Source organism: Ovis aries, chromosome 2 (genome assembly GCF_016772045.2).
Source record: "Ovis aries strain OAR_USU_Benz2616 breed Rambouillet chromosome 2, ARS-UI_Ramb_v3.0, whole genome shotgun sequence".
Classification (NCBI taxonomy): domain Eukaryota; kingdom Metazoa; phylum Chordata; class Mammalia; order Artiodactyla; family Bovidae; genus Ovis; species Ovis aries.
In genome coordinates, this window is record NC_056055.1 from 248,731,600 (window position 1) to 248,746,737 (window position 15,138).

A 15,138-nucleotide genomic window follows, 5' to 3' on the forward strand; every position below is an offset into this window, starting at 1 on the left:
TGAACTATGTTCCAGGAGGAAACACCAGAAGCTACCAGCTCATGGCTGGCACTTTGAAAGGCTTTGGAAAAGAAGTCCCCTGGTGGCTGTCTTAGCCCGCTGGGTCACCTCCCCAGGGCAGAGGGCTATGGGGTCTAGGACTGATCTGAGAAGCAGAGTTGAATTGATCCACGTGCGTGCTAACTCGCTTCAGCCATGTCCAACTCTGTGCGACCCCATGGACCGTAGCCCGCCAGGCTCCTCTGTCCCTGGGATTCTCCAGGCAAGAACACTGGAGTGGGTTGCCATGCCCTTCTCCAGGGGATCTTCCCGACCCAGGGGTGGAACCCGCGTCTCTCGTGTCTCCTGCACTGGCAGGCGGCTCTTCTCCACTATGCACGTGTCAGCTCTCATCCATCAGTCAGGCTGCCCAAGCGCAGCGATGAGGAGGACTCTGAGCTCGTGAGCATCCTTATCAGTTGCCGGGCCTGCCGCAGGCGCTGGCCACGCCCATTCTCAGCACAGGCACTGGCCACGCCCATTCTCAGTTCGGCCGCTGTGGCCAGCCAGCAATACGGGTGGGTGGGTCGTTTCCTGTCGCAGGATGCCCGCGCCACTGCTCTCTCCCCTCAACACCTTCCTGGGAGTCACTGAGGCTCAGCTACGAGTCTCAGCCTTGGCCCTCACCACCCGCGGATGCCCCCTCCCTTCACCTTGGGCTGGAAGGACACTCGGTGCTTGGTGGGCTCTGCCTCTGGCTTGGCCTCCTCGCCTGAGTCCTCGCTGTAGCTCTCGAACTCGCTGGAGCTCCAGCCTAGGTCCTCCGGCTCCCGGGGCGCCCTGTCCTGGTGCACATCCTCGTAGGGCTGGTTCCTCTCCGCCTCTGCTGGCCAAAAGACGAGGCTGGTGAGCGGAGGTCCTGAGGCCAAGCCCAGCAGGCCCAGTTTCTGAACTTGGGGGCGGGGAGGGCGTGCAGGCAGCGGGGTGGGGGCAGTCAGGGTGGACCTCTAGCTCTGCTTCCTGGTCCATAAGCGGGGGGCAAGGAGAACACAACATCCACCCCGCAGAGTGAGAAGGCGTGAAAAATGCAGAGACCACAGGAAATGCGCCTGGCACACAGCAGGCCCCACAGCGTCCTCCTGGCGGGAGAGACAGGCTGGGAGTCTGGAACGTGTACGCACGGCTACATTTAAAATAGGTGACCAACACAGATCTACTGCACAGCAGAGACGTCCGCGTTCCATCCCTGAGTCGCGTCCGACTCTTTGAGACCCCGAGGACTATGTAGCCCGCCAGGCTCCTCTGTCCATGGGATTTCCCAGGCAAGAAAAGTGGAGTGGGTAGCCTTTTCCTTCTCCAGGGGTCTTCCCAACCCAGCGATGGAACCCGCGTCTCCTGTACTGCAGACAGATTCTTTACCGCTGAGTCACCTGGGAAGCGCTATGGCACAGACAGCTCTGCTCCACACTTTCTAATGAGCTAAATGGGAACAGAAAGTGGTCAAGAACAGGTACACAGGCGTGTGTAACTGAACCACTTTGCTTCACACCTGAAACCAACGCGTTAATCAGCTCTGCTCCAGTAGAAAGTGAAAGTTAAAAAAACAAATTTCTTCCCACTATTGGCATCACCTTTCCAGGATCTAAGTGCTCATCCTGGGCCTCTTTGGCATTTTTTTAGTGGAAAAGAGAAGACCTAGGACCCAGTCCTGACTCAGGCCCTCAACTCTGGCTCCAGCACCCTTGGGGGGAGGGACACGGGCAGTGAAGATGGTCTGGACCATTGAATGACTGGGGTCCCTCGCCCCAGATCTGAGTTCCCCGTGAGGCTCCATGAAGGTCCAGTAGGGGGCGCACCTGGCCCATCATCCAGGAGTGTTCCCTCTTCCACCGACTCACGGGAAACTGGGGGACAGAGACCTCGGAGTCCTTTGGCCTGGAAGGACAGGCGCCATCAGGGCCCTCTGTGGCCCCTGTGAACTCGGGTTTGAGATGCTGCTTCCAAGAAGGGAAATCCACTTTCCTGGGCCCAGAACGCAGGGCCTCAGCCTAGCCTCCACTTCACTGACGGGGTTCACGTCCTGGGCTGTTGCCTGGAGAATAGCTAAACCACAGGCCACGCAGAAGTGAGGCCAGACTCCCAAAACTGCACGAAGGTGAGAATGCTTGCTGTCAGCTCAGAAGAAAGCACTGGAATGGGTTTAAAATTAAAAAAAGAAAAAAATCTGCTCAGAAACCGCACATACTGAAGGGCTGAGAACTTTGGTTTTCAGAGCTGTCTCTGCAAAATGGGGATAATAATAAGCTGAAAGGTGAAGGAAATAAAAACAGGGATGAAAAGCCCTTAGCCAAGAGCCTGGCACGCGGCAGGCACCCAGCAAAGAGCAGCTGGTCCTGACTCATGGGGGCTCTGGGTGGGCTTGAGTGTCTCCGCACTGACCCCAAGCCTCCACCTCCCCCACACAGGGCAGCTGGGGGTGAGGGCTCTGGAGAGACTCTCAGCCAAAGAGCAGAACAGACACACCGGGCTAGGCTGGAGACTCTGGTCCCAGGATCAGGAGGGAGCACAGAGCTATTTTTTCAGCAAAAGATAATAGTGCCCAATGTCTCCAGGGAGTCTAGCGGCTGGAGACCAGGCTGTGGCCTTTCCTGGGGTGACTGTCCCGTTACTGCAGCAGAGGCTCCACGACCCAGGAGCCAAGGGGCAGAGCTCGGTTCCTGGGGCGGCCCGGAGCAGGAACCACGAGGCACCCACCTGCCCTCCTTCTGGCCCTGGCCACCTACAACTACATGCCAGGTCCTCCCAGTGGCCCTTGGGGCCGGGAACTACCACCTCTTTCTATCAGACAAATGAGATCAATGGAGCCCCAAGTCAGGCAGTGAGCGGGAAGGGGGCTCCATCCACCCACCACGCTGCCTTCCACAGAGGCCACGCTCACGATCCCCAGGCTCACTGAGAAACACTATCTCCAGTGGAGACACAGTCACCAAATCTGAGTCTTCAGGGGCCTCACAGAGGTCTGCTTCCCCACCTCCAGCCCCAGCCGGTGCCTCGGGCTTCACTAACGCTCAAGATCACGGCCACCCGCTCAGGGCTCCACACCAACCCCCTTGTGGTATTCTCACGACAACCCCAGGAGGAAGCTAGTACTGCCCAGTTTTACAGATGCATCGAATGGGGCCCGAGAGGTTAGGCAGAAGTTCTGTGGTGCCACCCTTCCCGAAGCCCTACAAGGTCAAGAGGATATTCTGATTTCATGTGAAGAAGCCGACACCCAAAGCACAGAACCCTGCGCCCAAATCAATGGCAGCACTAAGAACCCAGGGCTGCGTGTCCCCTGGCCTGTGTGGTCCGCACCCCAGTGGACACCCTCCCCGTGGAGGGCCCACTGAGCCCACAGGCCACACAGGTCAGTGCTGGGCCTCGGCAGGTATGACGCCCACAGTAAGAGCATTGCTTGTGGGGTGCACCTGCTGAGGGCCGGCCACAGCCTTGAGGGAGAGCGGGTGTCCCAGGGCAGGGACCCCAGTCCTGAGTTTGCAGGCTTGGAGCTGGCTCTAGGCCACCTGCTCCTGCCCATCTCAGAGTAAACTGCAGGACTTGCCATATCCCCACACAGGGGTGCCCAGCAGACTGTGACCAAGTAATGGCTGGCTTGATTGGATTCAGGAGGGAGAACAGCCCAAAGGGGGCCAAATAGTGGCCTCAGGCCACTCAGCTCTCCCAGCTCTGGGACCTTCCTATAGCCATCCTTTCCCACTCTTCCAGATCCGAGAGAGCTACAAGCAGGAAAGGGTTCCGGGCTCCTCCAGGGATGAGCTTGCTAAGTGGATGCATGGGTCACAGGCCCAGCCTCCCGGGTGCTGGGACGGGCGTCGGGAGTGTGCCTCCGGGGACCCTAGGCCTTGTCCTGTTGCCTCTGTGGCTCTCCTGCTGGACCATACGCTGCCCCAGCAAGGTTACGGTTGCCCCATCAGACTAGGAGCTCCTCGAATGCAGGGGCTTGAGACGGGGAGCCGCTGAAGACAGGCAGAATCATGTCGTAGAAAAAGCAGGACCAAACAGATGTCTACTCGAATTCTGGCTCTGTGATCTGGGGCTGGTGGCTTAACCCTCTCTGATGTGACTGTCAACTGGAGCCACAGGCCCTACCCAACCAATCTCTCAGGGTGATTGAAGAGGGGGAGCAACTGTGCTTCATCTGTCACAAAACGCCATCCAAATCCTCTGGAGTGAAGGCACAGACACTGGACTTGGAGTCCGAATGCCCCAGGCTCAAATCCCAGCCCTGCCTCCGTCACTCCCTCCACTGGAGAACAGGAAGTGATGCCCTAAGTCAGGGGGCTTGCCAGGCGGTGCAGCGACAAAGAATCCAGCTGCCAGTGAAGGAGATGCAAGAGCTGTGGGTTCGAGCCCTGAGTCAGGAAGATCCCCTGGAGTAAGAAAGAGCAACTCCCTCCAGTATTCCTGGCTGGAAAATTCACAGACAGAGGAGCTGGCGGCTTACAATCCATAAGGTCTCAAAGAGTGACTGAGCACGCACGCAGGCACACACAGACACACACGGCCTAAGTCAAAGTTTCAGACCAAATTACATGAGATAAACCATGAAGAGCCGGCGGCGTGTTCGAGCAAAGACGCTCTCATGGTGAATGGATGTTAAACACCCCTCCTCCCTGGATAGTCCTCCCTCGAGCCGGATGAGCATGCAGGCCTGTGCCAGCAGGACTCACCCTCCTCTGCCCTGCGCACCCTGTGGCCACAATCTCCCTGCCTTCCCAGCCCACCAGGGGCCTGTCTCCAGAGCAGGGCCCAGGCTTTCCCAGGCCTTCCCTGCTGCATTCAGCTTTAACAATCTGTCATTTCCAATAGACCTGGGATGTCTGAACTATTAAGCCATATTCAGGAGGAATGGAGGCCCGGAGAAGTGAATGACTTGCCTGGGGATCCACAGAACCCAGTGGCTCAAAGAATCTGCCTGTAATGCTGGAAATATGGCAGGAGCCACGGGTTCGATCCTTGGGTCTGGAAAATCCCCCGGAGAAGGAAGGGCAACCCATTCCAGTGGAAAATCTGTCCTAGAAAATCTGGACAAAAGAGCCTGACGGCTACAGTCTATAAGGGTTGCAAAAGAGTCGGACACGACTTAGGAAAGAATCGGACACAGTCGGGTATCCACAGCCCAGCAACCCCCGGCCAGAGAAGCCCGAACTCCGCCCCTTGAAGCCCCAATATTACCCTGGAAGCTCTATACCGCCCCATGGAGCCCTAACCCCGCCCCCTTGGCCCTAACCCCTCCCCTTGAAGTCATAACCCCGCCCCCTGAGGCCCTAGCTCCGCCCACGCAGCCCCAACCCCGTCCATGAAGCCCTAACCCCGCCCCATGCAGCCCTAGCCCCGCCCCGGGCCGGCCAGCCCGCAGCCGTCTCCCACTTTCCCGGTTTGACTGCAGCAGTTTCTAAAAACAGGGAGGAGGGGCCGTGCGCCGGGTGGGGCCGGGGAGGAAGTGGAAGAGGAGACCCTCGCCAGGCCCCGCCTCCCCGCTCCGTCCCCGACTCTGTCCAGAGAGAAGAGGCTTTACCCGGCTGCTGGGAGTCCAGGTTCTCGCAGGGGACGTCGTCGTAAATCACATCTTCTTCCAGGGCGGGGAAAGTAAACCGCTCGACTGCGAGAGAAGGACAGGGAGGGAGCACGAATGAGGTTGTGGCGCCCGGCGGGAGGCGGCCGCCAGACTGACATCAGGACTGCACCAGCCGGCAGCTCGCTCCGCCTGCCCGCGTCCCCGCGGCCCGGACGGGCCAGCAGCCTGCAGCCCGGCCCCTGGGGAGCCCCCGCCGGCCACTGCTCTCGGAAGACTGGGACAGCTGCCTCTTCCCGCCCCCAGGCCTCCAAGGAGCCCTCCCAGAGGCCGCGGAAGCCCCGCCTGCTTCAGCAGGCCTGCGCACCTGGCTGATGGCACCTGCAGAGAGCCTTAAGCAGACCCAGCCCCGGGCCGGCCCCGGAAGCCTCTTCAGCCGCCCAGGCCCCCAGGACTGCCCCAAAGGAGTCACCTGGTACCCAGCGGTGGGGGAGGGCAAGGCAGCCACCCTGAATACACGGGATGGCAGGGAGCAGGGGATGATGGGATTTGGAGAGTGGGGTTAAGGACAGTCCCCCAAAACTCAGCCAGTGGGGTCCTGACTGGTTAAAAAAAAATCAGCAAATGAGCATGCTACTCCCCTAACACTTTGCTGGGTAGACTATGAGCAGGGCAGAGCACACACCCTGCCCATGTTAGCAGCTCCCGAAACAGAATATTTACAGAGGTCTTGCCCCCTAAAATTGTGTGCCCAGTCTCTGCCCTCTTTAGGGACATGCAGCCCTGCAGAGACAGGCTTTGGAAAACCAGCCCCCACCCCTGCGGGGAGCCTGTCCTCACCCCGCAGGCCTTCCAGGGACAGAGGGCCAGATGGACTCTGAAGTTCCTCCCTCTGTGTTGCCTCCTGTGGTCGCAGGGCCCCCAAAGCCCTGTAGGACCCTCACCGCCCCCTCCCCACCAACACAGATTCTGCCTCCCAAGTGGCCCTCAGACCTGCCCACCTCTCTCCAGGTCCCTAGCTCCAGATGTCACCTGCCTCCCTGGGACAGCCTCCAGCCCACTACCTTCTCCCAGAGTATCAGTGATGCGGCTGAAATGCAGACGTGGCCACATGGCTGTCTCCCTGACACCTTCAGGAAGCAGGGCCTCCAAGGCCTTCCCCACGCACCCTGGGAGGACCTGGGGAGATGGCAGCCTCACCGGGCCCTGCTCACCCCCAGCCTCTCCCCTCCACCACACCATGGCTCACTGCTCCCCCGGTGCCAGGCTTCCCCTTGCCCTCGACCTGGACACTCTGGCCCTGGCGCCTGCTTCTCTGCACTCTGCCTCAGGCCTCGTGGGCTCTCTCAGCTCCCACCCTCCTCCTGGCACCTGCCCTCTGCACAGTAAGCGCCCACCCATGTGTCTGGTACTGCTATCAGAGGGACCCCCTCGTCTTGGGCACTGGGGAACACCCGCTGCCCAGATCGACCTGCAGGAGCTTGTGGGGGAGGGGGACAGATGGACAGCTGGGTGTGTGATCTACTCTGGGAACGTGGTTCCAGGGTGGCAAAAGGGGCGAGTCTCATGGGTGGGCAGTGGCCCGTCTCCCTCAGCTGCCACCAAGGCCACGTAGCGAGGACAGCCCCTCAGGGAGCGTGAGCCCACATCAGCTCCCTCGGCCTAGAGAAGGGGGCCTCTCCTGGCACCAGCCTCCTGGGGCTGAGACCTGGGGGGCAGGGTGGGGAGGGGCACTTACTGCGACGGGAACTCTTCCGCCTCCAGCTGGAGCGCTGGGCCTCGGAGAAAGCTGCGTCCATGGCGTCCCCATTGCTCACGGCGGCTGGCCTCCTGCGGGCCGAGAAACAGGGCCGTGAGCCAGGAGGGCGGGACAGCTGGCTCCTCGAAGCCTCGGGCAGCTCCTCACCAGGTGACAGGGCCACTCACCCCCAAGGCCGGGAGTCAGAAAGGCTGGGGAGGCCAGGGCTGGGTCGGACACGGACAAGCCCCTTCCCCTCCTGGCGTCCTCACCTTTAGAAGGCATTGCAAAGCTGACTGCTGCTTTACAAGAGCATAAAGGTCAAATGTATTCACGATGATAACTGACAAGGATCAGATGTGCTCCTGGCCAGGGCGCCCTGACTCTCCTCATCCAGGGCAGACCCAGGGGGAATCTCCCTGTCCCCAGTCTCCACATACAAAACGGAGGCTATGACTGGGGGTGGGGATGCATCTGAATGACAAGGACCTGCAAAGTTTCAAAAGACTGCACACAGAGAGCGGGGCTTCATCCCCACACACGCTTGAGCATGGGCTGGACCAGAGATGCGCTTCCTGGAGCAAAGAAGCCAAGGGAACGCAGTGGGGAAGAGCGGAGTCCAGCGTGAGCGAGTGGTCAGCTGAGCACCCCCAGGGACACCGCACAGGCCTCGCGTCCCCGGAGATGACACGACAGGGTGCTCAGCCCGCGGGGCTCGGCCCCCAGCCCATGACCCCAGGCGAATCGTGAGAAAAACACCAAACAAACCCCGGCTGGGGGCATCTCTGTAAAACACCTGCCCCTTACGCCTCAACTCTCTCGAGATCGTGAAAAACAAAAGTGTCACAGAGCAGAGCAGGGTGAACGGCGGCGGAAGGCCGCGTGAGCCCTGGTGGTCCTGGGACAGACAAGCGGCGCGGGCAGAGGGACGGGTGAGGCTCCGGTGCAGCCACAAGTCCGGGCAGGGGTGAGGGGCCGCCGCCGGTTTCTTGGTTCTGACGCGTAGCCCGTGGTCGTGGGGGACGTCAGCCATGGGGGAGGCGGGGGAGGGGGTATCTGCAGCTCTGCCTGCTTCGCAGCGTCTCCGCAAACCTGAAGCCACCCCAAGGTGGACAGGGTTTGCCTGGGTTGTTTAAAAGCCCAAGCTCAGGGGGCTTCCCTGGTGGCTCAGTGGATTAAGCACCCACCGTCCAGTGCAGGGCACACAGGTTCGATCCTTGGTCGGGGAACTAAGATCCCTCATGCCGAGGAGCCACTAAGCCCACGGGCCACCACCACCGAGCCCACCCACCCCAACTAGAGAGAGACCTGTGCCACAAAAAACAGCCTGTGGGCCACAGTTAGGACCTGACACAGCCAAAAGTAAATAAGATATTTTATAATAATAAAATAAAGCCCATGCTCAAAAAAAAAAAGCCACATCTGCCACCCAGAAGGTAGGAGTAGGAGGGGGAGGGGAGGGGGAGGAGGGGGAGAGGCGGGAGGGGGAGGGGGAGGGGGAGGGGGGGGGGCGGGAGGGGGAGGGGGAGAGGCGGGAGGGGGAGGGGGAGAGGCGGGAGGGGGAGGGGGAGAGGCGGGAGGGGGAGGGGGAGAGGCGGGAGGGGGAGGGGGAGAGGCGGGAGGGGGAGGGGGAGAGGCGGGAGGGGGAGAGGCAGGTGTGGAACCCCTCCCGCTGGCCGCCCTTGGCCTCGTCTTCCCAGTGACTCTCGGCAGATCCTGGCATCCTTCCTGCTCTGCAGGGGTCGGCAGAGGAGCCTGCCCAGGAGCACAGGGCCCCTGAGTGGCAGAGCCGGACGGTGGAGCCAGCTTGCTGGGTCTCGAAGCTGGGCCCTCAGGACTGCGTCTCACGTGACAGTGCAGACGGCTGTGACGATGGGACATGCCGCGTCTCTGCTGGCCAGGGAGCCACTCGTGGCTGCGGAGCACGTGGAAGGCGACTTGTGGAACTCGTGTGGCGAGGGAGCTTAACTGTTCGTTTATTTCACTTTAGTTAACTTTAAGTGGCCACATGTGGCTAGCGGCCCTCGAGCAGGACGGCACGGGCCTAAGCTCCGGCACTATGGGAGAAGCATCTCAACTCCAGTTTTGCTGCCAGAAGTGAGCAGTCACCCGGGGGGTGAGGGGCACGTGTCAGCCCTGGGGTAACGCTTTCTGTCAGCAGGAAGTCAAGGCCAAGATGGGCCAGGGCTGGTCTGGAGGGAGCCACCTGAGCCCTGGTCCCTAACAGCCGTCCTGAGTCACCGCCTTCTTAACCTGGAGACGGCCTCACAGTGCTGCGTCCAGCCACTCGGATAAGCTCAGACGGAACCAAACCATTCCAGCTGAACCCAACACGAGAGTTTGGCCTGAGAGTTTGTTTTGACAGAAAGACTCACGGACTTGGAGAACGAACTTACGTGTGAGCGGGTCCCTTCACTGCTCACCCGAAACAGGCTCTACCCCGACGCAGAATAAGAAGTTTAAAAACAGTTTGTGCTGAGTGGTAACCATGACGACCAGCGACCTGGAAGCTCACGCTGGGCGCTGCTTGCTGTGCATCACCGATGGCTGCGCCTCTCGTTTCGCAGGAATGCATGTGAGGCAGGCAGCGTGGTCCTCACTCTAAGGTGGGAAACTGAGCCTCTTGATGTCTTAATGGCTTCACGCGGCTCATCCGAGGGAGCTGGGACCTGCAGCCTGGGCTGTCCGCCCGCAGAGTCTGCGTTCTTCCCACCAGGCCTTCACCGACGGCGCAGCTTCGCTGTCACGAGGCCACTGAGTCTGCTTGACTACTCTCCCACCCATTGTTTCAGAAAGAGAGAAAGAGCACTCAGCGTAGATAGAGTCAGAGACACAAGTTCAAGTCTTCGTCCTGGAGAAATCGTAACACCCAGCACCAAGGCGTCTCCACTACAGGACACAGAGAAGGCCCTGGGTAATTTCCAAAGGTGACGTCGAGAACGGATGTGGGCATTTGTGGGTGAAGGCAGACGGCTTTAGAATGGATCTGGAAATATTTTATGACATACTAAAAGCCACGGTGGGGTTGGAAATATGAGCCTCTGTTTTGCACATTACCAAAACACAGTGAACTTATTTTTTCATCTCGTTTCATTTTAAGTGATTTAAATAGCCACATGTGATTAGTAGCCCCTGAACAGGACAGCGTAGGTCTGAGCACTGGCTCGACTGGAGATGCTGGTCTGGACTCGGGCTTCTGTTGAGCAGCTGCCAAGCCACCAGTCCTGGCTTCCTGGGTGGAGAAGCGGGGCTCTGACAGTCACCTTCACACCCACCCTGACTATCCCAGGGAAGCAGAGAGACCAGGAGCCCCTAAGGAGGGAAGAGGTCCATGCCCGTGGCTGGACAGGCCTTCCCAGGCTTGGCTACACACCACCCCCCTGCCCTGCACGCTGGAGTATCTCCTCTGCACCCAGGGCTCTGCAGAATGCCTGAGGACAAGTGCGTGTCCTACTGCGACCGTCTCACAGGTGAGAAAAGTGAGGTTCAGAATAGGCAGTTAGCTTGCCCCAGATCACCTGACCAGCAAGCGCCAGAGCTGCCATTTACCTGCAAAGTCTTGTCCTGGACCCCAGCTCTGCTGCCCCCACACCAGGCGGGGGGAGGGAAGACACTCCCCCCCAGGCGAGGGAAGCAAGTGGGCATGGCAGGAGATGAGGCGGGGGGCCTCCACCTGCCCTGGCCCTTCTGGCTGCCTGCCACAGCCATGCCCCACCCACCCTGCGCCCACCCAGGGCCACCCCTCCCCGCTGCTGCCTGGCAGGAAAATCTAATTCTCCCTGCGGGCAAACACTGCTCCTGGGGCCTCCCCAAAGGTTTCAGATAATGAAAGAGCCATAAAGAAGCAATAAGAGGCCAATTATCTCGCCCTTATCTGAGCTTCCTGCACGTCTAATGCCTCTCGGCTTGCAGGTGCAGAAAGGCCAGCTACTAAGATGACACCGTCTTACAAGGTGAGGCCACTGTCACCTGCAGGACAAGGAGAGGAGCCAAGTCCACAGAGAGGAACCGAGGAGGAGGGCTGGGCAGAAAGGAGGAGGCGGGACGGGTAAGAACCGTCTCCCAGGCCCCTAATGGTGGCGTTCAGACTTAGGAGGATACCGCGGAGCTCAAGGCACCTTCTGAGCCCACCTCCTCTCTCTCCGGGGACAAGCCCAGGACGAGGGGAGTGAGTGTCCTGTGACAGCAGGGACCTGCTTTGTCCTGGCCACCCCGTTCCGTCAGCCCCTTCGCTCAGGGGACACTCAGTGATGACGGATGCCCCTGCCCCCCCAGCCTATTTTATGCATTTATTTATTATTTTTAAAATCTATCTGGCTGCACCAGGTCTTAATTGGGGCACCGGGCATTGAAGATCTTTAGTTGTGGCATGGGGCTCTAGTTCCCTGACCAGGGATGGAACCCAGGCCCCCTGCATTAACCAGGCTTACCCACTGGACCACAGGAAAGTCCCTCCCAGCCTATTTCAAAGGCAGGAAGCCCCACTCCGAGAATGGCAGTGACCCCAGCCTCCCTGTTGGTGGACCCAGTTGCTCAGCAGATTCCCAGGGTCCCTTCCCAGAGGCTACACAGAGTGAGTTGTCAGGGAGAAGACCCCCAAGATCAGTACAATCTGAGGATCCTGGCTGGCTGGGCGCACACACACACACACAAACACACACACACTATTCCTGATGCCTTTTTCTCTCCAGGCCAGAATACTGGAGTGGGGAGCCTTTCCCTTCTCCAGGGGATCTTTCCAACCCAGGGATCGAACCCAGGTCTCCCACATTGTGGGCAGATTCTTTACTAGCTGAGCCGCAAGGGAAGCCCAGGAATACTGGAGTGGGGAGCCCTTCCCTTCTCCAGGGGATCTTTCCAACCCAGGGATCGAACCCAGGTCTCCCACATTGTGGGCAGATTCTTTACTAGCTGAGCCGCAAGGGAAGCCCAGGAATACTGGAGTGGGGAGCCTTTCCCTTCTCCAGGGGATCTTCCCGACACAGGCATCAAACTGCAGTCTCCTGCACTGCAGGCAGATTCTTTACCAACTGAGCTATTAGGGAAGCCCTTTTCAGGACAAGGTATGAAAAATATGAAAAAGGAAAGAATTCCACCCTTGGGGATTGAAACGACCAGAATAACATGAGCCTTGTAAGGCCTCGAGCAAACCCAGTCTGCAGCGAACGGCAGGGAGGGCTGGGGTGGCGGGGCTTGCCAGACACCCGACTCCCAGCATCACCCCCTGGAGAAACGCCCCTCCAGCAGCACCACTCCCACGGTCCCGAAATCCAAGAGACACAGAAGAAAGGCAAACCCAGCTGGCCCGGGTGAAGCCTGCTGCCAGATGTCAGCCCGGGCCATTTTCTCGTCCGTGTAGCACATTAAAGCCAGGAGGCCCCTGGAAATCACCTGGGCAGAAGGCTCCTAGAGCTCTCACTGCAGTCCCCTGGGAAGCTCCTCTGAGATGCAGACTCGGGGCCCCGCCTCCGAGATTCTGTCCTGTTGGTCCAGAGGGGCCCAGGGATCCGTATATTTAAAGCTCCCTGCTGCTCCGATGTGCCGACAAGGTTGAGAACTGGGGAATTACAGACTTAAGGGGGAAGAGACACACGTTCCAGAGCCATCAGCCCTGGATAAGACTGCAGCTCCGCCGCATGGCTGCAGACCAGGACAGTGGCTTCATGTCCCGGAGCTGCCGCGCGAGACGGTGTACAGCTGCTTCCTGCCGTGAGGGTTGAGTGATAACACACGTCCAGCCCTTAGCCCCAGTCTGCGCCTCGGTTTCCACATCTGTGAAATGGGGTGGCAGTACTCCCTTTTAGGGTTCCAAGAAGAAGTAGGTGAAGAAGGCCCTAAAACTTCAGCAGAGGATCCGGCGAGGACCGGCCCCCACACCCAGCACACCGCTGCCCTCTCCCCGCCCCGCCTCCACCCGCTCTGGCGAGGACAAGGACAACCCCCACACCCAGCACACCGCTGCCCTCTCCCTGCCCCGCCTCCACCCCCTCCGGTCACGGGGCCCCGCCTCCACCCCCGCCGGTCACGGGGCCCCTGCGTGCGCTCATCTCTTCACACTGCAGCCCGGCCACCCCTCACGTACGGAAGGGTCCTGGGCCCCCCTGTCCCGTGCCACCCCCCCCCCATGATCACACATCCACTTACGGAATGAGCAGAGCGGCGCAGAACCCCCAGGGAAGTCGGAGGAGGGGCCCCCGACGTGGTGTCTATAAGACAGCCCTCACTGGGGGTGAGCACCAAGACCCCCGGGGAACCTCCTCAACACTCAACCCTGGTCTCTCTGCGCAGACCCAGCCTCTGCCCAAGGGGGCACCCACACCCTCCCTGACGTCCACTCTGAGATCACACCCTGGAGAGACAGAGCTCCCCTAGCAAGCCAAGCGCCTTGTGGGGTGCTAAAGACAGCTCCCCGTGGGAAAACGCTCACCCTCTGTAATTAGATCAAAAGGTGAGCCGGGAACCAGCACGCGCAATAAAACCGTGGGCCCATAAAACGTGTGTGTGTGTGAGAGTGTGTGTGTGTGTGTGTGTGCGCGTGTGTGTGTGCGCGCACGCTTTATAGACAAAGCAAAGAAGCTGAGCAGGAACACAGTGGCAGCATTCAAGGTTGCTCTTAGTGTGCCATTTTCTGTACTTCTCAACTTTTCTATAATAAATATGCACGACTATCACCAAAAACAGAGATTAACAGAAAGAAAGGGAGAGGGCAATCATCCCAGGGAACACTGGATGTTGGCCGGCGCAGGGTCCCTCGGTGGCCTGGAGCCGCCCCGGACACACCCGCACCCTTCGGAGACACTGAGTGAGGTGAGCAGCTCGCTGACAGCGTCTGGTCCTCACGTCTCATCCAGCCTCCACTTCACAGGGACCACACGGAAGCTTAGGCAGATCAGACATGACCGGGTCGCGGGATGTGGAGGGTGGGTGGGATCAAAACCCGATCCCTGCGGGAGCGAAGAGCTCCACGCTGGAAGGGTCTGGAAGCTGAAGGGGTGCCACCCAGGCTCTGCCTGCTCCCGGCTCCGTGACCTCAGGCTGATGATGTGTGTTCTCTGCGCCTATAAAACGGGGACGACAGAGCCCCCACCAGAGTGTCTTTAGGATTAATGGAGGGGGGCGAGTCTCTTAGAACAGGGCCTGGTGAGTAATACGTGCAGAAGACGTGCAGGCCATTATTACGCGGCTCCAGAGGTGATAAATGCACCCAGGCACCGCCCATCAGCCCCCAGGGGGCAGCCCTATCCGCCTTAGTCACCACAGTGCCTGGCACGCAGCAGGCACTCAGTACAGAGATGCAGGCTGGAGGGGTGGAGGACAGAGCTGAAGAGCTGACTTGGGTGGGCAGGGGGCTCCAGAGGAGGAACAGACAGAGCCCCTGCCCGCCCCCCACCCCCTGGCTGTGAACCCAACGCCACCACCAGCCGCTCGAGCTCCTCGGAGCCGTGCGGGCGCCTCTCTGGGGCTGCACAAGGGGACCCACGATCAGCCCCTCCTCCCAGGGCTGCTGCGCTGGTCTCCTACTGCGGCTGTGACAAATGACCGCAAACTTAGCGACGTCACACAACACCGATGCATTATCTTGCTGCCGCAGAGGTCAGGCGCCCACAGAGCGTTTCACTGGCAGAAGCAAGGTGCTGGCGGGGCCGGCTCCTTGGGGGCTTCTAGGGGGAATCTGCTCCCTGTCTCCTTCTGGCCTCTGGAGCAGCCCTGCCTCGTGGCCTCTCCTCACCTTCAAAGCCAAGGCGCAGCATCTTTCGATCCCTCTCTGACCCTGCCCCGCCCCCCGCACGGGAATCCTCGCGATCCCGCTGGGCCCACCCAGGTGATGCCAGCCCGTGGGCAA

At 59.9% G+C, this 15,138-nt stretch overlaps 1 protein-coding gene across 7 annotated transcripts in view; it reads right to left on the bottom strand.

Annotated features, from left to right (window-relative positions):
- The window catches only part of ARHGEF10L (Rho guanine nucleotide exchange factor 10 like), a 170,817-nt gene that overhangs the window by 82,968 nt on the left and 72,711 nt on the right, over nt 1–15,138 (bottom strand). For 4 of the 7 annotated variants that reach the window (XM_027965650.2, XM_042244759.1, XM_042244758.1 and 1 more), the window contains 3 exons: nt 7,296–7,387; nt 5,561–5,644; nt 693–862 (listed from right to left, as the gene is read on the bottom strand). In XM_027965650.2, coding sequence (XP_027821451.1) covers nt 693–862; nt 5,561–5,644; nt 7,296–7,387 — 346 coding nt within the window. Of the gene's footprint in view, nt 1–692; nt 866–5,560; nt 5,645–7,295; nt 7,388–15,138 lie in introns of all 7 variants that reach the window. The other 3 variants (XM_042244756.1, XM_042244757.1, XM_042244755.1) reach the window with 1 other exon arrangement.